This window comes from Rhinolophus sinicus, linkage group LG09 (assembly GCF_036562045.2).
Source record: "Rhinolophus sinicus isolate RSC01 linkage group LG09, ASM3656204v1, whole genome shotgun sequence".
Classification (NCBI taxonomy): Eukaryota; Metazoa; Chordata; class Mammalia; order Chiroptera; family Rhinolophidae; genus Rhinolophus; species Rhinolophus sinicus.
Window position 1 is genome coordinate 42,047,580 of NC_133758.1, and position 25,465 is coordinate 42,073,044.

The 25,465-nt window shown below is 40.9% G+C and overlaps 2 protein-coding genes across 12 annotated transcripts in view; one reads left to right on the forward strand and one right to left on the reverse strand.

Annotated features, from left to right (window-relative positions):
• Window positions 1-2,474, forward strand: part of ESCO1 (establishment of sister chromatid cohesion N-acetyltransferase 1) — a 54,909-nt gene extending 52,435 nt beyond the window's left edge. For all 3 annotated transcript variants that reach the window (XM_019741208.2, XM_019741209.2, XM_074340254.1), the window contains exon 12: window positions 1,268-2,474. In XM_019741208.2, coding sequence (XP_019596767.2) covers window positions 1,268-1,415 — 148 coding nt within the window. In that variant the 3' untranslated portion in view covers window positions 1,416-2,474. The remainder of the gene's footprint in view (window positions 1-1,267) is intronic.
• A 3,363-nt stretch (window positions 2,475-5,837) lies between these two features.
• Window positions 5,838-25,465, reverse strand: part of GREB1L (GREB1 like retinoic acid receptor coactivator) — a 255,559-nt gene continuing 235,931 nt past the window's right edge. For 7 of the 9 annotated variants that reach the window (XM_074340250.1, XM_074340245.1, XM_074340246.1 and 4 more), the window contains 11 exons: window positions 25,356-25,458; window positions 22,452-22,607; window positions 22,032-22,171; window positions 19,916-20,077; window positions 19,575-19,782; window positions 15,258-15,423; window positions 13,631-13,858; window positions 12,554-12,695; window positions 11,523-11,723; window positions 9,606-9,744; window positions 5,844-8,608 (listed from right to left, as the gene is read on the reverse strand). In XM_074340250.1, the coding sequence (XP_074196351.1) occupies window positions 8,445-8,608; window positions 9,606-9,744; window positions 11,523-11,723; window positions 12,554-12,695; window positions 13,631-13,858; window positions 15,258-15,423; window positions 19,575-19,782; window positions 19,916-20,077; window positions 22,032-22,171; window positions 22,452-22,607; window positions 25,356-25,458 (1,809 nt within the window). In that variant the 3' untranslated portion in view covers window positions 5,844-8,444. Of the gene's footprint in view, window positions 8,609-9,605; window positions 9,745-11,522; window positions 11,724-12,553; window positions 12,696-13,630; window positions 13,859-15,257; window positions 15,424-19,574; window positions 19,783-19,915; window positions 20,078-22,031; window positions 22,172-22,451; window positions 22,608-25,355; window positions 25,459-25,465 lie in introns of all 9 variants that reach the window. The other 2 variants (XM_074340251.1, XM_074340252.1) reach the window with 1 other exon arrangement.

Below are 25,465 nucleotides of genomic sequence, written 5' to 3' on the forward strand. Positions count from 1 at the left end.
TGATCTATTTTAAGTTCATTTTTGTGTATGATGTGAGGTAGGATCTAACTTCATTCTTCTGCATGTGGACAGCCAATTTTCTGAGCACCATTCTTTCCCATTGAATGGTCTTGGCACCTTTGTCAAAATCATTGACTGTAAGTGTGAAGTTTTGCTTATATTTGGATTCTCAGTTCTATTCCATTGGTCTATTCTTATGCCAGTCGCACACTGTCTTTAATACTGTAGCTTTGTACTGTGTTTTGAAATAAGGAAGTGTGAGTTGTCCAACTTTGTTCTTTTGACTTGCAAAGAAGACAGATTTACCAGTTTGGGGAGTAATTCCATTTTAACAATATTAAGTTTTCTGATTCATAAACATGGGATGTCTTTCTACTGGGGATGCCTAAAAAATAGATACACATTACTTGTATTCATGTTTTGATACCGGTATATATTGAGTATTACTATTTTAATACAGTTTTTTCCTTTCTTAAAATGTGGATACTTTTTTTGGCACCCTTTAATGTCTTTCAGCAATGCTTTATAATTTTCATTTTACAGGTCTTGCATTTCTTGTGTTAAATTTAATCCTAACTATTTATTCTTTGATGTTATTTTAAATGGATGTTTTCTGAATTTCATTTCTGGATTCATTGCAAGTATATAGAAATACAGTTAATTTCTTAATATCTATCTTGTATCCTGTAACCTTGCAGAACTCCTTTTAATTAGCTCTGATAGTTTTTTGGGTGTGAATTCCTTAGGATTTTTTAATACAAAATCATGTCATCTCCAAAAAGAGATAGTTTTACTTCTTCCTTTCCAATCTGGTTGCTTTTTTCTTTCTTTTCCTTGTCCAGTTAATTGCCCTGGCTAGACTTTGTGGTACATTGTTGAACAGTAGAGGTGTATGCAGAGAGAGGCTTACCTTGTTCCTGTTCTCTGGGGAACAGATTTCAGTCTCTCACCATTAACTTTGATGTTCCTTGCTGCTCTTTATGAAGTTGATAAAGTTCATTCTAATCAGAGTGGTTGAGTATTTCTATTATGAAAAGGTGTTGGGTGAATGTTTTTAAAACCATTGTTGCTTTCATAAACACTTTTTTTTAATCTCAGATTATTAATATTTTAGATGAACAATTATTTTCAATAATTTTTAGAATATACATTACCTAAAAAGTCTAAGAAAGTCAAATTATATTTGATGGGTTTTTATAATTTTAGTGACTAAAAATAATATTAAATTTTTTACCCTTTCACCCCCCCCCCGCTTTTTTTTTAATAGGAGTAACTTTATATATGGCTCATATTTGAGTAAAGAAGAAATTGCTTTCTCAGATCCCACTCCTGATGGAAAACTGTTTGCAACACAGTACTGTGGCACTGGTCAGTTTCTGGTATATAATTTTATTAATGGACAAAATAGCACCTAAAACAAGTTCTTGCCTACAGTACTAGAAGACATCTACTGAAGAGTGGATTGGTTGCTGACTTTAACCAGGATCTAGGGCCATTTTTGTTACAATGAACTCAGGACTGGCAACAACCATAAGGTTGTTCCATTTTCATAAAATTGGAAACAATGCAGTAATAGCTTATTATTGTTTTGTTTTATAAAGAAGATATTTTATTATCTTTTACAGAAATTTATGATTAATGTATTTTATCTATAGTTATTTAGACATGTTTACATGCAGCAGATAATGATAATTGTTCATAGTGGACTGAAAACTAATGCAAGGACTATGGTCTCAGTGATAAGTATATTTTGAAGTTCTTAATATGGAAATATACCAGTGTAGTTTGGTACTGTATTTTTTTATATTGATCTGCTGATACCAGTTACAGTTTTAAAGATTGTATTTTCACAGAGCAGAAACCAATGTTTTTGAGTTATTATTCAAGGAGGGTGCAATATTACATATTTAGGAATTCAAAGCTAATTCTTTAAGGGCCTGAAATACACTTTGAAGGAACCCCCACCAAAAAGCAAAGTGCCAAATGAGCAGGAGGAATGGGAATATTGAGCTTTTCCTTCCATTTCTCCCTTTCCTATGCTTGATGATAGGAAGAAGTGGAAGGTGTAAATAATTGAAGCTTTCCTTCCTAGAGACCTAAAAGTGACTAGAATTAGGAAGGTGCCCTCTGAAGTTTATTATTCTTTCATTCTGGTTTTACTTCTTAAAATAAATGGCAACTGGTCACACTTAGGCTGTTAACAAATCCCAAAGAGGTTTATAAAAACCTGTGGAATAGTTGCAAACTAAATATTGATGACTTGGTATCTGCTTTGTTATTCCTCAGAAATACCACACTGAGTATATGCCCTCATTACTGGACTTCATTTTGATACTTGTCAATCCTTCATAGTGCCCTCTACTTTTAAAGGGTTTATATGTTGAAAAACTGCTGTGGCCTTTTATGACTTGTATATAATGTAGAGTAAAATAATAAAATACTTGATAGCTTTTTCTAAGTGATAAATGTGATAATGGTGTGTTGTCATTTGTGCTTTTTCAGGGAGTTTTTTAAGTTTTGAGACCTTGAAAAGTGATTAAAACACTGGCTTCCTAAAAGGTAGTTTTCACCAGTTTGCCAAAGGATCAGTATGTCAGCAACAACTACTGAACTTTATCTCTAATAAAAGGCAAAATCATTATATGAGAATAAAGACATAAAGAGCCACAGCCCAAGAATGAAGCGCCACTATGATTTAACATAGATTATTTTTAAGAGCTGAGATTATCATATTTCCATTAAAAATGGCTAAAAGTTAGGGCTTTAAGATTAACAGACAGGTGTACATTTATCCCCCTATAGATGAGTACTTTTTAAATTTATAGTGTTGTAAGGCTCTACGCTTTTTGTTAAGGGTGTAATGATAAGGCAATGTAAATACTTTTCCTCTAATTTATGATGATGGTCTGACTTTTGACACTCCCTTTCCCTTAGGGCTTGAGACTTGTAGTTATGCCTGGTCTCACTGTTTGCCTGACAGGGATCATAATTGTTTTAAAACAGGATGAAATTTTTGGGTATAGTGTAGATGCCCTACTAACTGTTAATCTCATAATACAGGTCCAATTTCCATGCAAGCGATAATATGCTGCTTTGGGGAGCCAACCTTGGTGGTTTCAAGGGGACCCAGAGGTAGAGAGGACATACTGATTGGTTGGTTAAATATTACCATTACTAGGAAAACAGTTTGTTTTCATGTTTGTATTGAAGACACAGCACCTTAAATAACTTTAAAATTTTTTCTAAGAATAGTATTAATAATATCGTAACATTTGAGTTTTTGCTATGTGTGGTGCTGCATTATTTTATTTAGTTATCATGACAACCCTATGAGATAGTGTTTACAAGTGAGCAATCTGGAACTTAGAAAAGATAATTATGAGACTGCTGTAGCAGTCTGAAAAACTTGGAAACACTGAACTAATAGAGCTGTGATGTATGATGAAGAGGAGGAGATGGATAAACTTTGAGAAGACACAATGGAAGAATTGACGTGAGTTGATAACTGACCAGCAAAGAATCACGGCGAAAAATCTAGGATAATTGGGAATTTTGATTTGGGTAATTGAGTAGATGAATTGACTGAGAAGGGAATACTGGAGAATTATGTTGGGAGGATTGGATGGAAAAGGATGAGCTGAATTTTGATAAAGATTTTAAGGTGGTTGGAGATTCTCCAAGTAGAGATACCTATTTGATATATAATTGAATATGTTCATCTATCCAATTAAGGAAGTTTGAATTAAGGAAATTTATTGATTTAGTTGAGCTCACCACCCTGGGGTTTATAAAATGAGAGGGTAGGAGAAAGTTGTGAGGAACACCATCATTTACGAGTGTCAAAGCACTTGAGAAGGCATGTCCAAGGGAAGAGTTTCAAGAATCAAAGAATGTTCAACGCTGTCACACCACAATTAAAGGCTGAAGAGTGATGTTAGAAAAAGAAGAGTGGTCTCTACAGAGAGGTGGAGGCAATAGTAGGCACGGTGAGTGTGCACCAGTGTCCCTAGTCCAACTTCAGAGGAGGCTGATTCTATAATTGCTGGTTACATAAGGTGTCTATAAATTTGTCAGCTGCCCTTGAATAGTTGGTTCATTATTTTTATAGGAACCACAAGTATAGACAGGAACCATGAGATATTATGGGTTATGCTCTTACGCTCTAGTCATGATTCACCAGGTTAAGATTCCTGAGCTAATTTCTGGGGTGGTGACTACAGATGCAGTAAATCTACCGAGTCTCATGACTCTTGGGCCTTTTGGTAGATAAAGGGAAGACTGTCTTATAACAATCCCTCCACCCTTCTGGTAAAAATAAAATACATTGGACTACTTACAGAACAAAGAGGTGGTCAGAAAACGTTGCTTTTTCTGTCTTATAACTTACTCCATCTGTTGTCATAGTCAGTGAAGTAGATGCTTTCCTTAGCTCAGTAATTGACAGTTAAGAACACAAGGAATTGATTGTGTGAATGGCTTATTTCCTTGGCCTCAGAGGCCCTTCTTGGAATCATAATCTTTAGTGATGGCGTTTTCAGTGACACCAGGGTTTCAGTGTTAATGGCAATAGTCTCTTAAACCCAGAGGAAGCTTAAGGGCCAGCTTCCATGACTAAAGAGTTCTGAGGAATGTTTCTTCCCTGGATATTGTTCCAGCTTTAGGCATTTGAATACAAAGGTATGGCAGTTTCACAGCTTTTAGTCTTTCCAGGGCAGCTGCTTTGGGATATGTAGTGGAACAGTGGCAGTTTCTACTTGCTCCTGAATCTATCATCATACTTAAAAATATTTATTGCACCTCCAGAGGTAACAGGGGCCTTTGGCCTAGAAGAGTGTTTTCATGGTTCTATATCAAAGTTTATTATTTTGGCACTGTAGGACCGAATGGCATTTTTCTGGAATAAGTTATTCTCAAGAGTTGGTAAAATTAGGTAGAGTTTATAAATAAATGGGAGATTAACACCTTATGTCATACTACACAATTTTAGCAACTCAAAGTTCTGCTTCTAAGAAGGATACCAAAGTCAGTACAGTTGCTATCTATAAAATAAAAGATTGGGGATATACGTACTATGGATATTTGTAACATCTTTTTAATACTCATGTTTAGGGCCGGCCCCGGTGGCTCAGGCGGTTAGAGCTCCATGCTCCTAACTACAAAGGCTGCCGGTTCGATTCCCACATGGGCCAGTGGGCTCTCAACCACAAGGTTGCCAGTTCAATTCCTCGAGTCCCACAAGGGATGGTGGGCTCTGCCCCCTGCAACTAAGATTGAACATGGCACCTTGAGCTGAGCTGTCTCCCGGATGGCTCAGTTGTTGGTTGGAGCGCAGGCTCTCAACCACAAGGTTGCCAGTTCAATTCCTCGACTCCCGCAAGGGATGGTGGGCTGTGCCTCCTGCAACTAGCAACAGCAACTGGACCTGGAGCTGAGCTGCGCCCTCCACAACTAAGACTGAAAGAACAACAACTTGAAGCTGAACAGAACCCCCCACAACTAAGATTGAAAGGACAACAATTTGACCATTGTTCCCCAATAAAGTCCTGTTCCACTTCCCCAATAAAATCTTTAAAAAAAAAAAAAAAAATACTCATGTTTAGGTCTGTGGTGTATAATTAAGTAAAACTCCGCAAATGGGCAATATATGTAGGTATTTTAGGTGTGTGTATCTTTGTAGAGGCTACAAATTTTCATTCAGTTACCACTTTTGTGGACTGTTATGATAGAATTGTACAGTCATCCAACCTGTGATATGTGGACTTCCAGCCTTTCTTGGACATTGTCAGAATCAGGGAGCTCATTCACTTGTGAACATTCTTAGTTTAAAGAAGACAAACTTTTATTTTGGGGGTGAGAAAATTTTAATATTCACCAAATTAAATGGAAGGACAAGAACATACTGTAGACACAACTTAAGACAATTTAGAATCATAAACAAAAATGTGAGGTAGACTGACTAGTGAAATTCACCAAATTTTGGTTAAGAAAATTTTACAGTAATAAAGTAACACAGGTGCCTCCTTTTCTAAAAATCACAAAAAGCAATTGCATAAATTACAGCTAAAAAAAATCGAATACAATTCTCATTCTAATTTTAGTTTACATTCAGTATTAACCTGTGTGAACTGTCATACATGGCAAAGTTCAACAGGTCTATAGGTTAATTATTATGGAGGCCTAGAGGACACATTCATACCACAATGTTCTAAGGGATGGCAAGGCTCGAAGCGGAACACACCAAGGTATCTAGTAACAAATCGTGGTGTCCTGTGCTTGTGCAATTTTATCCTTAAAGGAGAAGGACCTAACATTCTTTAAAGAATTATACTGATAAGGTGATTTTAAAAGATCCAAACCTTAGTAAGCTAAGCATTGAAAAGAATAGGCAGGTCAATTTGAATTGTCCATCACTGGGGTGACAGTCTTGGCTTTATTCTGGTTTTTCTCTTCCACAGGGTTAAATAGTGTTTAAGAGATTCTAATCATGTGATGTTTTCAGAGTGCAGCCCTAACTAATATGGAGTACCTGCATCTAAAGTAACTATGAAAAAATGCTCTTCAGAATATGAAGCCATAAAGCCATAAGAAACCCTGAGAGGCCATCTGCCCCAGGTACAACTGTTTTAGAGTAATTTCAAGTATTTTATTTGCCCTATATAGTAAATGTTATTGGAATATTGCACAAACAATGGGTTTCTTGATACCATCTACATTAGGCCCTTTCAACCAAACAGGAACAACTGAAATACATTCATATCTAAATCATTCTGCTTCAAAACGTACCTCTTTGCCAAAAATTCTGCTGTACTATAAAATTAGGGAGTATTTTTAAAGCATATATAAAGGCAGATCCTCTTTGAAGGATAATTAAAAATGGGGTTTAAAGGAATTGTTCATTCAAAATATATTTAAAGCATCATAAGTAGCTATTAAAATCAAGAGATCTGCACACCATTTTCAGATTAGTTCATTCCATCTTTTCACTAGCTGTAAACTCCTTATTATCACAAGCTAATAAAACGTCAGTTAGCACTATTTGCTCTAAGTAAATGCAGGCTTAGTAGGCCCCCTCTCAGTAGTTTCTGACCACAAATAAGACATCAATTCAAGTAATAATGGCCATCTTTAGTGGGGATAAAGTGATTGCGAATAATGTCAAGAGATTGTGTGATGAGAACTGGAGTAATTTAAGAGTAAACTTCCAATAGACTTAGTTTGTTCTAGAATATTTTCTAAAACTGTTTTTGGTTGAAATACATGGTGAGAAATTTATAGAAACGTATGCCTCCTGTTGATACTGACCAAACACCCCCTGCTGATTTTAATGAGTCAGAGAGACTGTAATGGAATCTTCTTACTCCTTACAAATGAATCGCTGGTACGATTAAAAACAGTTGTGAGTCTTTCTATGGCTCATTTCCCATTTCAGCAATTTCTGTGTTGTGGTCAGTATAAGACAGCTAAAATGTCATTTAGTGTATCTTTTAAAGTAAGCTTTTCTTGAGTCCCTGAAAGGAAACTAGTTCCACTCCACACAAAACCTTAGCCTGACATTTAGCTTTGCTGGTGCCAGCTGCATTAATTCCAGCAAGTGGGGTGGGTATGGGGTGACTGCTGAAAGCTGCTTTTAATTGGCTCAACTACTGAATCAGGTTCTCCCTATACAAGATTAATCACTGTTCCATATCCTCACAGACATGGTGTGCTTAAAGACGAAACATTTTTAAAGAATGGAAAAGCTAAGGAATTTAAGCAAGGAGAAGCTGCTGTGTGCACACAATGCCTGCTCTGCATTTACTGATTTATTTGTTCAGTTTAAATAGTAAACTTTTAACTCCTGTGGAAATTTTGCCAAAAGTTTCAATACATATAAGATTATAAATCTTAAACTAACACTGCACAGAGAAAGACAAAAGCTACTTCTTTTTTTTAAATACAAATATCTTCTACATTCTATCATTTCAGACCCCTGAGTAATACTGTACCAAAGTACAGATCTGAAGAGAAACTGAGGGTTCAGGCCTCAAACGTTAATCTTCAATTAATTCCACACCAACGGTGTGAGTCTCATGTAACACATTCTGGCTAGCTAATGCTGAGTCAGCTATCCCCTAACATAGCGTAGTAGGAAAAACAATGCAAACTCCTTGTTCGTTCTTCAAAGCACATCATCCTCAGGCCCCGCGGGCAGACCATGTCTTAAGTCATTGCATAACTGCCTAGAGTGGAGTTAACCTGAATGTAAGGTCCTGAAATTGGAACTGAAGGAGAGTGGTGCCCTCAAAGACCTGGGTCAGATTTGGGGTATTCTTTGGAGAACAGACAAATATGTTGCACTTCGCTCCACAGTGATTGTACTTTAAAGGAAAAAAAAAAACCCAAATAATTGTTTCTGTCCCATCCCACCCAGGCATCCCTTTGCTATGTTTGGTCTCTTCAAAAGCTCATACATGACGTCCAGTAAGAAAGTAAAGGGGTTTGTCATCACTGCTGTTAGCAGTTTGAAACTCATCCCGGAGGCGGAACTGCCACTCATCCTCTAGTTCTAAGCGGACAATGGTTTGGCGTAAGGAACTTCTGTCTTGGCAGATGACACACAGGGTAGCACCTTCAGAAGAAAAAAGGCAGAAGTGCATATTAAGATCAGGGATTGAAATGATAAAGAATCTTAGCACCTCTCTGTTTATATCCCTTAAGCTAACACATCTGAGTACCAACATACTAGGTAAGTAACCCATCGGGTTATTCATTTTAATTTTATTTATTTTGAATAAGAAGTATTATGAGTTCAAAAGGGTAAAGTGAAAAGTCTCCCAACCCCACTCTCCCTTCCCCTGTGGTAACCAGTGTTAAAACCCATGCTGTACTTCTCCCGTATCCCTCTAAAGCAGGGTTTCTCAACCTCACCACTATAGGTCTGGGTTATTCTCTGTTGTGGGTGCTGTTCTGTTCTTGTAGGCTGTTTAGCAGCACCCTGGCTTCTGCCCACATTCTGTCAGCAGCAGCAGTGTGACAGCCTAAAATATCTTCAGGTACTAGCAAACGTCCCCTGCAAGGCAACTTCCCCACTGCTCCAGATGTATGTTTTATGTATATGTGTATACGTAACACAATTTTGCCTGTTCTCATAAAATGCAGCATGTTGTACACGATATTCTGAACCTTACTTTGTTCACTAATCTCAGTGATCATCTTGTCAGAATTATTTGTGATGCCTAATCTTCGGTTTTTAGGCAAATCTAACTGTATACTGCAAATCTAACTCATAACTCATTAAAATTAGATTATTAAAAATTTTAAATTAAAATTAGATTATATGAGAAGCATTATTTCTCTTGCATTGATTCTAAAATTAATATTGGTAAAAACATAATGTCACAAATCTGGCTATTGGTCTACATTTAGTCTTAGTATATCAATGACTTGATTCACCAACCCCCATATTCCCAGTTAAGAAAACCAGTAGCCCTGGTTTAAAAGCAAGGTATTTGATTTACTGGCAAAAATGATTGTTAAAGTTCTTTTTAAAAATATATCTTTCACCTCTTTATTTTGTCCAGCTGGAACCAATAGCATTCACAAGCAAAATACTAAATTTGGTTTACCTTTTAAAAACTTAAATTTCTTAAGAAGATCAGCACCTACAAAAGAGTCACAGAGGTACAAGAGGAGTCCACTGAAAAACACCCCTTCACAGTTGACATTGCTGGAATGGGGTCTGGAGCTGATGTAGCATATGGCCACCTGCAAGCACCAAGCAGAAATAGCACGGGCATTTCAGAAGCAAGCAAATGTCTGCACTTCAGCTGTATGAGTCATTCTCTTCCTTTTTCATTGTCTATTTCAGGGTAAAGTAAAGGAGATAAAATTTTTTATTGAAACTTAAAATGGGTTGGTTATTTAAGCTTTGTATCTTCTATTTAGTGTGCCAAGTTTTAACGTATTTAAAGCTTCTCTTGTTTATTTCTCATAATAGGACGGTTATGAAAAATTGGTAGTAACAAAGTAAGTCCCTCCATGTAAGAGTCTTTATAAAATTAAAAAAATAAAACCTTCCACAAAAAGGCATACTTAGGGCAGATTAAATGTTTACATAACATTAATGAGAATAAAAATTTTTTTATCAGCTTTTCATGTAGATAAATTTTCAATTGGATAGAAGCTTCAAACTGCATGAATTTAAATTTTTAGCTCTATATGGCTTCCATGTACAGAAGATAATTTCACAAAAACTACAGGGAAGTGAGTGAATAAGATAGTTGGGAAACCTTGAGAACGATGGAATGGCTGAAAGTGTGGGCCAGACTGCTTGGGTTCAAATACAGTTCCTCTGTTTGGTAGCTGTGTTTGCCACTGAGCGGTTTCCTTCATGTTACCATACCTCAGCTTCCTTGTCTGTAGAGATAGTAGTACCCGTTTCATAGGAGTAATTTATGAATTAATTAATATGCACACTAACATTGAGTGTTAGCTGCTGTGAGTAGTGGTGAGATTTTGGTGTCCAGTACCTACAGCCCTGGATCCTGAGTGGAGGAATCGGGAGGCCTGGGCTAGACACGTCACTTACAGCTGCCACGAAAGGCATTATTACATCTTATGGTTTGTAAGGTTCCTTCTGCCCCTAAAATTCTACAATTCACGTCCATCCCATAGTCTAGATGACTGAAATCTCATAAGAATGAGAGTGTAAAATGTTTACACTGTTAAATTTAAAAAATCACTTTAAAAAATTGAATATAGTTGGATTTCAGTCTTAAGAGATTGTCAATACCTGGAAAGAAGAAAGCCTAGAAGGAAATGTACATCCAAATGTTGTTCTCATTACAAATGATTTTATTTTCTAATTTACAGCTCTTTAAATTCTTTAAAAGGATGATATATTGTTACCGAATAGAATAAAATACTGAAAAACTGATAATCCTAAGGGAAAGCTTAGTGGCAGAAACCCTTAAAAGTCCTGAAGGCCACCAATGGTCAGAAGGTGCAAGTGGAAAATCTTTTAAAAAACTAAAACTGATGGACAACTTGGGATAGAGGGAGAGAGAGAGAAAAGAATGAAAAATAAGGAAATGGAAAAGAAGTCCAGGAGTGGAAGTGACAGCTATAAAGGTCTCCTGTGGCACCTTATATTGTTCAGGAATCACTGGGCTCCTCGTACATGCGGGGAGGCCCGGTGCGCCTCTGAAGAACTCTGTCTTGTGGAGAAACATCACATGATTAAAATATCATCTGATACATGTTACGATAGGGACAAGAAGCGACTGCTGCTGCCCAACTGAGGTAGGCTTCTCAACAGCGCTGCCCTCTGAGCAAAGCTTTGAGTCTTCATTGGCTTACTGTGAAGAGGTGAAATAAGTATAGGGAGGGAAAATTGCCATCACATATTGTGTGAACCTTTGTATAAAGGAGTCTGTCAAGGCTCCTTTTTTGTCTCCATTTAAGCTTTCAAATGGGCGCTAAAATGGGAAAGAAATAGATGGAAGTGGGTAAGACAGTACTAACCCACTCCCACTAAAGTTTACCTCTGGTCCAATGTTAAGGTAGCAGTCAATGGCCAACACAGGACTCTTAAAGTTACGGATGGCTTTGGGGAAGAGTTTGAATGAGGCGTGCTGAAGGAACTTCTCCAGGAGAAACTGCGCAGGGGCTGCCAGTAGCGTATGTTCACTGTCGGGAGCACAGACATACTGAAGGGGCAAGATGGGCGCTAAACTCTCTGACACCTGAAATCAGAGCCGAGATTATCATGGGAAATGATGTGCTTGTCACTGGATGAAATGGGCAAGGAAACTGCATTGCATCCAACAGCCCCCAAATAAGAGCAGTACAAGTCACAGATGCTAGGCTCAAATATGTCTGTCATTCTCGGGTTCTGAAAAAGTTTTTCACTTGGCACAGGAACAGTACAGTCAAATCTAACATAACTTACACAAAACAAGGGCAGGAGATAATGGAAAATTAGGCTTTGCAAGTTACTGCATTTAGCAAATACATTGTGAGGACCAACAGGAACTGCCTTTTACAAGTGCTGCTGGAGCGGATGGGATTACTCCCATCCTATCGCAACCGAACAAAAGAAAAGCCAAGAGCTTTCTAAGTTCTACTGGAGAGTCCACATGTTATAAATGATTAGATACCAGTAAATCTCTTAAACAAAAAAGGGCAGGCCCATGGAATTCACACGTCACACATTTTGATCTTTTACTTTCTTCACATGCATCTTGATTTACATTTCTCATGTTACATAAAGAATGTAAAAGTGTTAACTTTGCCAGTTTTAGAATATAGAATATTAAGTAAAATGAATTTTTGATAGAGTTGTTAAGCCTTAAATCTAAAGAAAGGTAATTTTGTTGAATTTTCAAATCTTATGTTTGGCTGTGCATGAGTCGTCAGTGAGGGAAATGAGACTGCAAATTTGCCTTTAAGCAAATTTGTGTTACCTCAATTTCTACTCAAGTGGCAAGTGCTTAATGCCAGTACCTAATAACAAAGATACTAATAAGAAATCATTGTCTTAATTTCAACAGTAGCATCAAGCTTGCATACTTACCACGATCTTTGGTTTAATGATAAAGTCCCTTTGCCCTCCAACCTGAACGTGTTTCTTCATGAGACTGAAGTTATTAAAGCGGCAGATGAGCAGGCCACTACTGTTTGTTCTCAGGTTAAAGTCAACATCTTCACAGAAATACCTACATCATAATCACAATGATAGGTTTCTTTGAGTACCTGTCACATCTCAACCGTGATAATTACACAGAAATGTGTGTGGCACTTGTTAGGAGACAGCCTCAAACAGAAAGTTGCCTTTTCTTGGAGCTGGCCCTCAACACTGGCCTGTAAAGCCCGATTTGGACACTACAGCCATAAAAGGAAGGAGTGAGGTGACCTTGGTCCCAGACATTCCATAGGACCCTACGTGTTCTGAACTGAACTCGACTGCACATGCTACATACTCTTGGAGGACCAGAGTGCATAGGTGTTCCCAGTTCTAAAATCCTGGTTGCGAATAGGATAAAGCATCTGCCAAATTTAAAACAAAGTGAAACAGCTACAGAATATTCTCGTAGCTACAGGATTGGTGGTTGACATAAGAGGGACTTTATGGGCCCTGATAATTCTTTGCTTGGCCATCTCAGATTTTCTAGGATGCGGACATAATTTGTTCAGGAGTTAGGGCCAAGGCTAACGTGCTCATTCCCATCTGCTGACTCTTCTCTACAGGATCCAGATCATGGGGTCTTGCTGACATTTGGGGAAAGTGATTACCTTCTAAGTTCTGAGTGTGAGTAGAGTTAATCTTCAATGGCTTTATGGGTCCACACACTGATTTGTATTGATGCAACAGTTTTTGTCCCTGTTTTTTTTGTTGAATAATGAGATTACTAAAATAACGTTTTTTAAGCATTTCATATTGTAACACCTGTTAGGGGTTTGGGTCAGTTTGAAGGGTGATGGGCAATTTGGGGCTTCTGATCCCTCCCCTCCTTTCTCCTTGTCCATATAGAGAGATTCTCAGTTTGCAATTAAAAGACAGAAACAGAGGAATAAAACATTACAAAGGCTAGAGCTGGGCAGAATGATGAGCAGATGCCAGGATTACTTGCATCTGGGAGGCCTGACTTACCTGTTGAAGTCATACTGTACGTTCTGAGTCAAGTCTATGTTGAGGAGAATGAAATCATGCACGTGGCACCGAGAGAAGGGGGCTTTCAGGCTCTGGGAAGTCAGCTTGCTGCTCCATTTCTGTATGCCCAGGATTGCGTAGTGGACGATTTTTGGTGTTGCTTCAATATGCTGTAAGACACTCTTCAGGGACACATTCTTACTGGAAACTCCTGCCTCCACGGGTGGGCTATGAAATATAAAGTTGGTTTATATAAGATCAGTATTACGGAAGAAGGGCCATTTAGGAAGGGGCAACATGACTGTACAGTATTAGTATCTGTCAAGGCTATAATTAGGTCATCTACTTTGTTAGCCTGGAATGGAGAAGGGTGTCCCGCCCAATGTCGTGCTGCCTGTCACTGCTAACTTAAGGAAGCTGCCTTCTGGGAATGGGGCTTAATGCTGTAAAACAGAGAAAGAAATCCAGCCCATCTTTCAAAGTGAATAATGAACAGGGAGTTACCAAAGAGGTAGCAGGAAGTTAGAAGCATACAGTATACTTCCCAGTTCCGGTAATTACGATGTAATAAAGGAATATTTGAGAACTGCTGGCTTCAAATCCACAGTGGAAACAAAGACAAAATCACATCTGAGTTGGAAAGGCCGAGAGATCTGGCACAAGATCTCAGTTGAGGGCGCTACTGACATTTTGGGGCCATTTCTTGCATTGGCCTTTTTCTAGGTTGAGCATTCCTTGGTTCTCATGGGCACCCTCCCCACTGCCTCTGGAGGAAAACCACTGATTTTGGCCCAGCCATAAATTTATAGGTGCTGGAATTGAGACAGGTGAAATAACTTTCCCTTTTCATCCAGGTAACATACCACGTTTCCCTGAAAGTAAGGCCGGGTCTTCTATTAATTTTTGCTCCATTAGGGCTTATTTTCAGGGGATGTGTTGTTTTTTTTCATGTACAACAATCTACATTTATTCAAATACAGTCATCTTCTTCTGGAACATCGTCATAACGTACTAAATGTGTCCGTCTGGCTTAACTGGAGCTTAATGATCTTAACTGGGGCTTATTTTCAGGGTAGGTCTTATTTTTGGGGAAACACGGTAGCAGAGCTGGGTCTAAAAAGCAGGTTTCCTGATTCAGTAGACTTTCTAAATAAACTGTACTCTCAACAGACTTTTATAGCCAACCAAAGTCATGATGCAGAAATGGTGCAGGAACTTAATGGCAGGTTGAATGCCTTAAAAAAAAATGTACTACAGTGTTTCCCTGAGAATAAGACCTACCTGAAAAATAAGCCCCAGTTAAAATCATCAGCCAGACTGACGCATTTAGTACGTTATGACGATGTTCCAGAAGAAGATGACATGATTTTATGTGAATAAATGTAGATTGTTGTACATGAAAAAATAAGACATCCCCTGAAAATAAACCCTAATGGAGCAAAAATTAATATAAGACCCGGTCTTATTTTCGGGGAAACAGTAGTGAGGGGTGTCTCATGGATGACCTTTTTGCTCTGGGAAGCTGTATCTCTTATCATTTACTTCCATCGTAACTGCAGCCAAGGAAGGTATCTTCCCAATAGCCTTGTGTCATACGCCCCCAGAACTTCTCGGGGAGGACCACTACCTGGTCTGCTCCTGAACACTATGAATGTTCCACAGGACACACGAGTCGTCCATCACAACGATGAAAGGCCAGACACACTGGCGTTTAACTCCCAACTCTTCCAGGCGGTTCCTCTCCAGTTCCAGGTTGTGATATGAAAGCTCCTTAATGAGAAACCTGGCAGCACCTGGAAGGCAACATAACCAGGCTGTACGTCCTTCACGCAGGCTTGGCCGAAGCGCCACAGATAGCTCACATGCTCTTAGGCATGCCTATCTATGTGGTGACCATGTAGGTGGGGGGGTCAACCAAATGTTCAGAGCAGTTAAACTTTAGTGTAGATAAGTATCACTGAGGAGGTCTGTTTAAAATGCAGATTCCGGGAGCCTATCCCCAGAGATTCACTTGAGTAAGTCTGGTGATGGGACAGAAACGATCATTTGATGAAACAGATGATTTGTGAACTACACTTTGAAGAATACTGCAAGAATCCAGTTTTCCTGATAGGACAAAAGGTGCCACCTGGAGGAAATGCTTGTTACTGGTTAGTTCCTTAAAGGCATGATAAAGAGGCTTTCTCAGTCCCAGAAGTACTAGGGAGTAGCCAGGGCTGCAGTCGTGGGTATGCCACTTACATTAATGTGTCCCCTGCTTTAGATATCTTTAGGAAATTGGTAGCAGTGTCTTCTCTGAAGGTGATTCTGGAAACTGGCATCCTTTCCCTAGATCTGCTTTTTTTGCAAGAGGGTGTATAGTACAGTAAAAGACTGGAGCCAGGCTGCCTAGGATTGAATCCTGATTCCACCACTTTCTAACAGTGTGAAACTGAACAAATTAACTCCCCTGTGCCTGAGCTTCTCCACCTGTAAGAAGACAGTGATAACACCTACTTCATTGGATTGTATGGTGCTCAGGATACTGCCTAGTACTCAATGAATGTTAGCAATTATTAAGATGATTATCATCAGGTGTGGGCCACCTTAAAATGAAACAAAAGTAGATAATGAGACGAAGAGACTAAAACAGGTATTAATCTATGGAGGAACCAGGAAAATAGTTTTGACTAGATCAAAGGTAATATTAGGATTTAGGAGAATCTACATTCCAAGAGCATGTACATAATAGTTTGCATTCTCAACATAATAAGGATCATATATGAAAAACCCATAGCTAACATCATACTCAATGGTGAAAAACAAAAACCTTTTCCTCTAAGATCAAAATAAGACAAGGATGCCCACCTTTACCACTTTCATTTAACATAGTACTGGAAATCATAGCCAGAGCAATTAGGCAAAAAGAAATAAAAGGCATCCACGTTGAAAAGGAAGAAGTAAAATGACCTGTTTGCAGATAACATGATCTTGTATTAGAAAATCCTAAAGATGCCACAAACACGCAAAACTATTAGAAGCAAAGATTAACTGTTAGAAGCAATGATTCAGCAAAATTGCAGATACAAAAACACTCTAAAGTCAGTTGTGTTTCTATAACAATGAATAATCTGAAAGGGAAATTAAGAAAACAATTCCATTTACAATAGTATCCAAAAGAATAAAAGGAATAAATGTTTCACCAAGGAGGTGAAAGACCTGCATGCTAAAAATACAAAACATTGGAAATTAAGGAAGACACAAATAAATGGAAAGACATCCCATGTTCATAAACTGGAAGATGTAATATTGTTAACATGTCAGTATTCCCCAAAGCAATCTGCAGACTTAACAGCAATCCCTATAAAATCTCAATAGTCTTTTTTACAGAAATAGGAAAGTCCATCCTTAAATTCATATGGAATCGCAAGGGACCCTGAGTAGCCAGAAAAATCTTGCAAAAGAACAAAGTTGGATGTCTCTTGGCTGATTTCAAACTTACTACAAAATCACAGTAATCAAAGCAATGTGGTGGCATAAACACATTATAGACCAATGGAATAAAAATACAGAGCCCAGCACCATACCCTTGCATACGTGGTCAAATGATTTTTGACAAAGATGCCAAGACCTTTTGGGGGGGAAAGAACAGCCTTTTCAATGAATGGTGTTGGGAAAATTAGATACCCAAATGCAAAAGAATGAAGTTGGACCCTTACCTTACACTACGTAAAAAAATTAAAATGGATCAAAGATCTAAATGCAGGCGCCAGAACTACAAAACTCTTAGCTTGATGATATTGGATTTGGCAGTGATTTCTTGGATATGACACCAAAAGCACAGGCAACAAAAGAAAAAAAGAGAAAACTGGACTACATAAATATTTAAAACTTGTGCACAAAAGACAACAGTGAGAAGACAACCTATGAAATGGGAGAAAATATTTACATATATCTGATAAAAGGTTAATATCCAGACTATATAAATAACTCCTACAAATCAACAACAAAACCAACCTGATTTAAAAAATGGGCAAAGGACTTGAATAGATGCTCCAAAGATATACAAATGGCCAACAACCACATGAAAAGATATGCGACATCACTAATCATTAGGGAAATCCAAATCAAATCACAGTAAGATACCACCTCATATCCACTAGGATGGCTACTATCAAAACCAAACCAACCAATAAAAGTATTGGTGAGGATGTGGGAAAACTAACCATTTTGCACTACTGGTAGGAATGTAAAATGGTACAGCCATTATGGAAAACAGTATACCAATTCCTCAAAAAATTTAAAATGGGATTATTATATGATTCAGTAATTCTGCCTCTGCATACATACCCAAAATAATTGAACAGGACCCTAGAGAGAGATTTGTACACCCATGTTCAAAGCAGCCTTCTTCACAATAGCCAAAAGTGGGGAGCAACCCAGGTGCCCATGGATGGGTGAATGGATAAAGACAATGTGGGATGCACATACAATGGAATATTACTCAACCTGAGAAAGGAATTAATGGTACTGAGATTGAGTTTTGCAAGATGAAGAGAGTTCTGGAGATTGGTTGCACAACAATGTGAATATACTGAAATGAACACTGGTGATCTGCACACTTAAAAATGGCCGAGATAGTAAATTTTACGTTATGTTTCTTACCACAAGTAAAATATTAAAAATAATTTGCATTTATTTCATATGCATATAGTATATTGGCTTCTCTCTCCCCAAATTTGAAAAAAATGGCAAAAGTGGCACAAATTCAATCAGATCTGAGATCAGGAAGCTTTTTCACCTAAAGATCAGTAAGGCACAGAAGGGGGTAATTTGAGGGTCATATTCATATAGGAAAAGATTTTAGTTAGTTTGGGGATATGTGGTTTTATGGAGCATAAAGGTCCAGAAATATGTAAAAGTCTTAATTCATTTGACTTGAAGTGATAAACATGGAAAGTAAATTTGCATTCAAAACTTAAACCAGTTTTTTAAAAATAACTTTAATCCCCTATTAAGGCTAAGGTTTAAGGACATGAAAAGGAGTGGAAGGGAGAACAAGAAAGGAGGACGCCTAAGATGGAAGTGGGAGAGATGAATAGGCAGAAGGAGAGAGAAGTTAAGCGGGAAAAGAAGGGAAAGTGAGAGACCCTGGAGAGGAGGACCCTGCAGATTTACGGAAACTACTCAGGTCTTGTCTGCTGTTCACGCCAGCCCTGGGCTGGACGTTCTTACTTCCCTCTAAAGCGTCAGTGAGCAGCTCTGATCCTCACCCTTCTGTGACTGCACTGAGGCAGACGCCCAGGGAAGCAGATGGGAGAAATGAAGACTTACGATGCAGGAAGTGGCCACACAGCACCGCTCTAGGCACTGGGTCCAGTTCGAGGTTTCCTGCCTGAGTCAGGTAATGAAGGAGTTCTAGTTCTCCCCGGCGCATTGCACACCTCTGTAATACACTCGTGTACAAACATGTGTCCTCCCCTCGGGGAAAAAGGCAGGAAAGAATTCATGCAGGCACTTTTAGGATGGCTGCCACAGGCATCAGGGTGCTTCCATTCCGGCTGTACAGAAGCCCCTAGAACTTGCTATGTGCCTTTGAAATGATTAGCAATGTCTCAGAGACCCTCCAGATGCCTCCAGACTGGAGTGAACTATTGCCTCCCGTCCTCCTCAGACCACCCTTCTCACTGCTACCTTCCTGCTGCCAGCGAGCCCAGGGCAGGAACATCCGCAGCCTACACGTCAAGCCCTTCCCAGGGTGCTCCGCACACTTCACTTACAATAGACCTTTTTAGTTACTAATCCTCAGAAGTTAAAAGTTCTACAAAACTGCAGATCAAGGAAAAATAAAGAAGTCATCTGGTCAGGAGGGCAGGACACCGCAGAGGCAAGGTAACCATTGCAAGTTTCACGGCCGGGCATGGATTTCGGGTTCTCCCAGGCCTCGCCCTCGCCCGGGCCTTACCCACGCCTGCGTTGTTGAACATGCCGGGCAGCACCAGCATGATGTGGTTGGGCCAGCACTTGCGGTACAGCGGCATCTCATACTCTTTGACCACCAGCAGGTGCAGGTGGCTGATGCCCTCCATGGCGTGAAAAAGGTTTAGGAGTCCATGCTCATGGCGACCACTGGAAGGAGTGAAAATAGGGCTCTTGACCACATTCAAGTTCTGCTGAAAGAAAAGGAAAACAAAACAAAACCAGAGACCAAAAAGGGAAATTAAAACCCTTGGATTTAAGAAGCTTAGAGAACATGATGTAGTACCTGAGGCCTGTCAGCCCTTGTGTCCAGACACTGTCACCCACCTTGTCTGAAACCAGGGGCAGCCGCATGCTCTCCAAGTGTTTGCCCTGCTTGCTGAAGACAAAGTGACTCTCCTTGGATTTGGGGATGATGAAATAGAGCTGCACCTCTTCTCCCAGCATAGAGGAAGAGAACGTGAATGCATGAAGGGTGGAGTCAGACATCTACATGTGCAGAGAAGAAAGGGAGGGAATGAGTGGGAGCTCAGTTTGCAAACTTCCAGGTCACTTGTTAAGGCTGTTACCAAGAGAAGCAAACTAACCTGAGCTCACACATGCAACCAGACCTGGCTGTGTGTGCAACATGGGAAGGGTGGGAAAGGCAAATGCTTCATCTTCTAGAAGCTGCCGCTGACATGAGCCCTGACATCTTGCCCCTACACAGCCTCTCTGTGGGTGGAGAAGTCCCTGTGGTTTGGCACCGTCTTTGTGGTGCTCATGGTCTCAGAACCATGACTGCTCAGTCTTATGCAGAGGTTAAATGTACCTGTGGGACGCCCTGCAAGGTAAGTATTCCGAAAGGTGCCCAGTTCTGTTCCGTGTGGGTCAGGTCAAATGAATATAGTAAGTACAGTGTTAGGACTGACATCATTAAAATGCCTCTGTGGCCCCATCTTTTCTGGCTATAGTGGGAGCTGAAGAGGTTTGGACAGTCATTTAGCCTAGAAGTCTGGCTTCCAGGAGAGACGATTTGACTCACTGAAGCTAAATTTAAATGGCTGGAAGGGTCACATGCTCTCTCAGTAACCCGTCTCAGTGAATCCTAATTCATAAAGGCCTTTACATGCTTTACAATTCAGATAATATTTAGCTTAATAAAAAGAGCATCGATTTTCAGCAACAACTAGAATCCAGGTAGGTTTCCTAAGAGTTCTAACCCAAATATTACATTTCATACTGTGTTTCCCCGAAAACGAGACCTAGCCGGGCAATCAGCTCTAATGCGTGTTTCGGAGCACAAATTAATGTTTGTGCTCCAAAAGACGCATTAGAGCTGACTGCCCGGCTAGGTCTCATTTTCGGGGAAACACAGTAGAAAAACAATATTGTAATCTTCCCTTAAATTCTAGTTCATTTTGCTTCACAAGTGTGGGAATATTCTAGGTAGTGAGTGCTGTAAGCACATACAAACTATGTAAATAGGGGGTTTTTAATAAAATTCCTAAAAACCTATGATTTATAGATCAGGGGACTTGAATCTTCTATGTTCTGTAAAGCATTGTGAGGTGATTTCGAACGAGCCCACCAAAAGTGTTCAATGACACCAAGTAAGCAAGTGGGATCTAAAAGGTAACGTATTAGAAACACAGTTTTGCAGTATATCCCTTCTAGTTCCCTGTGGGAAAATGGTGAAGGCCTGGTCCTCAAGAGCAGAAGCCAGTTTGGGGGAAGTCCAAGAGCTTATCCTGGAGGAAGGAATAGCTGTTGTAGGTGCTCAGAGCCAAATAATAAAAATCAAGAAGCTAAAGTGGTGGGACAGCAACACAATATGGAACTTACTCCCCAGACAGGCACTGGCTACTACTCTCAGTTGCTACCTCTCCATTTTTTGTGCTGAAAAGATCCTCTGGCCAAAAAAATGCCAAATACTGTGGGGGTGCTGGTTCACCTTCTGTATTCCTACCTTTCTGTTCTCTCTAAATAAGAGAGCAAACTGACTCTGGAAGCCTAGATGTCAAAACTACTACGTGACAGTAAGAATATCGCTAGGTTGGTGCAAATCAACAGACGTGTTCACAGTTCAAAGGGCACACCCTACGGATTTGTTAGATAATAGTGCCATTTTCATCAACAACCCAAAGAGGGGGAAAGACCCTTTCACTAAATGTACCATAATATCCAGTTTTTCAGGGTCTCAGCGATTCTCTGACACATGTAGCCATTTTGATGAAGTGGCTTAAGACACTAAAACGCAGTTTCTTTCCCTGTCTTCCCCTCCCCTAGCCCACAATCCTAATAAGCCCAAAGTAATTTTAATCCATGGCTTCACGCAATTGCTCACGAGTGCTTCCATCTCCTAAGTAAGCTATCCTCTGGGGCCTAACCCTGGGAGCCTTCACTCCTCATCCCTTACGTACAAAATCATGTGGGTACCAGAGGCCAGGGTGACGGGGCTCACCTGGGAGGCAGAGGTGAAGTCCATGTACTGGTGGCACTGCTCGCAGTGATGGAAGGTGTTGTAGGCCGCATACTTGGTCAGCATCATGGACACGGTTGCCCGTTTCCTGGGCTCCTCAGCTTTGGATTCCTTCCTTGCTTCTGTGTACAAAGGGGCCAAAAACCTTCCCATGGTATGCACGAAGCCCTCAGGTTTGGGAGAAAGTCCCCAATTCCCTGAAAGGGCTTCTCCACGGATTCTATAATTTATGCCCTGAGAGGCATGCATGAAAATTAAGAGGTGATACGTGCGCGTGGAGAAGGGAAAAGCAGAGAATGACTTGAGCTGCTGTCAAAGTTCAAACTGCCACCGGCCTCCTGCCCCTAAAGATTTAGGTTCGTCCTGACCAGAGGAGACAAACCTGACTCCACTTGCACTGACCTTGTTTAACCACTGCCAGCTTCTCAGTATACACCAGGCTCATGAGACTGTACTTGGGATCGTGCACACTGATGTCAAAGGGTATTTTACTGAAGCTCTCGATGTCAGGCCAGGGCTCTCCCTCTGACTGGCTTACTTCGCTGCTTTCACTGTGATCTAGGACAAGAAGAAAGTGTACAGAGCTGGCAGAGACCAGCTTCCCAAGTGTCAGGGACAAGAGGTTTTATGAAACATAGAGCACAGGTGAGGAGACAAAGGCATTTCTGGAAAATGAGCTCCCAGGTCCCAGGGTGGAGGGAACCAGAATTGTCCTTTCAGACGCATGCTGGGAGGGATGCTTGCCCTCGCTGGCCCCCAGCGCTACCTCTACACACCTAGTCCACAAACTCCCACAGCTATGAGATCGACTAGTCTCCCGCCAAGCTCCCCAAATTGCCTTAAAAGCTTGTTTAATTTTGTATGATCTAAGTTCTGTCTTAGAGTTTTAGTTGTGGGGTTTTCAGACACCGACAGCCTGAGATTTTAGGGATGCACTGATCAAGATTCCCAGTGTCTGCAGCATATCAGCATCACGAAGGAGCTTATGTAAATCCTCATGCGTGGGCTACACCCCCATCTCCTTTATTACCAGGCACCTGTTGGGTGTTTAAAGCTCCTTAGTGCAGTTCCGATATGCAGTCAAGGCTGAGAACCAGTAGCCCTGGGTTTGAATTCAGGTTCTGCCCCTCACTACTCACACCTGCAGGCACCGTCCTTAACTCTCAGGTCCCGATTGTTGTAAGAAATCCAAGTGGTGTGTATAAAGTGCTCAGACAGTGGCGGGCCCGTGGTGGGTATGCAACAGATGACACTTGTTCTTATTAACAAAAAAATGTATAAGATCAAAAAGCTTCACAACTTTCGAAGGAGAAAGGAAGAAACTTTCAAAAGAAAGCCTAAAGACTAGAAGTACACCTCTTATTATTTTAACACACTGCTATTTATTTTTATATCCCTGAGCTAAAGTTTGCATTTTATCTAAAAGCTAAAGCTTCTTCTAGTTTTTTTTTAAATGGTGTCATTGTGCGTCTCCAGAGCACCATGGCATTCATCACACTAAAATGGAGAGGGAATGAAGCCAAACTAACAGCACTTCTCAGTACCAAGGCCAGGCTCACCTGTCATTGGCTGTGTAGACTCTTCACAGCTCATGGCACAGATTAAGGCCCAAGAGCCCTGCTACGGGATCTGACTAGAAAATTAAAGGCATCGCTCTCTGTGGTGCCAAGGGGACTTGTGGAAAGTTGTCGGGGTGAAGGGTCCCTCACTCCTTGTTTGCTTGGCTCTGCCTTTCCCTCTTAGTTCCACCCATCCAGGTGGCCATGGGTGTTTTGACACCAATCATGAGCTCAGGTCCCCTCTGTGGTGGGCCTGGTGCAGCTCTGCTGGGGACACAAACAAGGAGTTGTGGCTGGGAAGATGGGAGGGGCGGGGGGGAGAGAGAGGGAGGGGCACATGAATTGGTAAGGAATGGAAAAAGGAACAAAGTGATAATCAGTGATTAAATATGGCTGATTTTACATAGTCTTGCTCTGGACTGAACTAGTCCCTTGGGCTTGTCACAGAACTGGTCAACTACTGAGGAAAGGCAAGTGAGGTGAGATCTCCAAGGCTAACTGGATAGAAGATGCCAAGGCCTTTCCCTTTTTCTGGATTCATCCTTGAGGGGCTTGAGAAGAACTTCTGCCTGGTTACCACTACTGCCAGTCCCCCATGCCCTTCCAGCAGACAGACAATTGGTCTGAGGTGTGAGGCCATAGTTTTGAGGCCACACCGTCCTTAGCCATAGAGCTAATGCTGGCTGATCCCTGCTCTTGCCCACGCTAGCCCTGCTGGGCAGGCCGCAGAGCAGAACTGTCCCACAGGTGACAGCTGGGGGCACAGAACGAGGAGGGCTGGAGAAGATTTGATGAAAACCATACCCCACAGCCCTGATGGGCACTAGCCCCTTCATCTCACTGCAAATGTGAAGGGTTTGTTTATGACCCAGGTTCTGCTCTGCACACACAAGCTCTCATTTCATGCAAGTAATCCACATGCTGTCATGCCGACGGAGCCTGCGGTTACCACAGAAGACACACCGACTCACCAGCAGAGGCCTGAGATCCGGAATATAAAACATGCCCCAGACCCTTAAGCAGTAGAACACCACAGTCACATTTTAAACCTGAATAACTTAACCATCTAAGCAGAGCCCCATAAAATGCCTCTTTGCCAGTGTCTCACTGCAAACTGGGGGGTTACGGGGACCAAAGAAGGGGAAGGCTCCACTCCTGACCTCAGGAAGTTAGCACAGGGCCGCGGTTTACTTACACGTATTTGCCACACATTACCTTGAACCTCGCAGGAACCCTGTATGTTAGGTGTTACAGAAATCCCAGAAGGCAAAGAAGACCCGGTGTGGGGACAGAGCCAGGAGTGCAGTTTCCAGGCTCTCGGCCTCACATAGAAAGGTGCTCACTCGGGTAGTACATGGCCATCACTGTGATTGGATGGCCATCAGCTGTGGCTAGTTGGCTGTCAGCTGTAACCAGTGAGCCATTGGCCACTAATATAACTGCTGTGGCTACGCTAGCAGAAAATGGGGGCTAGCAAGAAGATAGTGGCTGAGCCTGCAAGCAGCGCAGTGAGGGTTGAGAATTGTGTGGCTCTTGTTTCCTGTTTCTCCAACCCAGCCTCCAGCGAGACTATAGTGGTATGACTCCCCTACCTATGGCTCCGTGGGTGTTCCTTTTTGGCCTCACCATGTCCTGCGTTCTTATGTGGGGAGCGGGAACTGAGACCCCGCAGGCCGCCCTGCACGACACCGGACTTGGTGTTAAGGTGTCGCCTCTTGCCCCTGTCCCGCCCAGGTTCAGAACTCACCCGTGTTGATCTCTCCCTCATCATACACGTCCACCTCCAGTAGCCTGATGAGCATGCGGAAGAGGATCCTAAGGAACTGCAAATAGGAGCCAGTCTTTCCCACCTGGTGG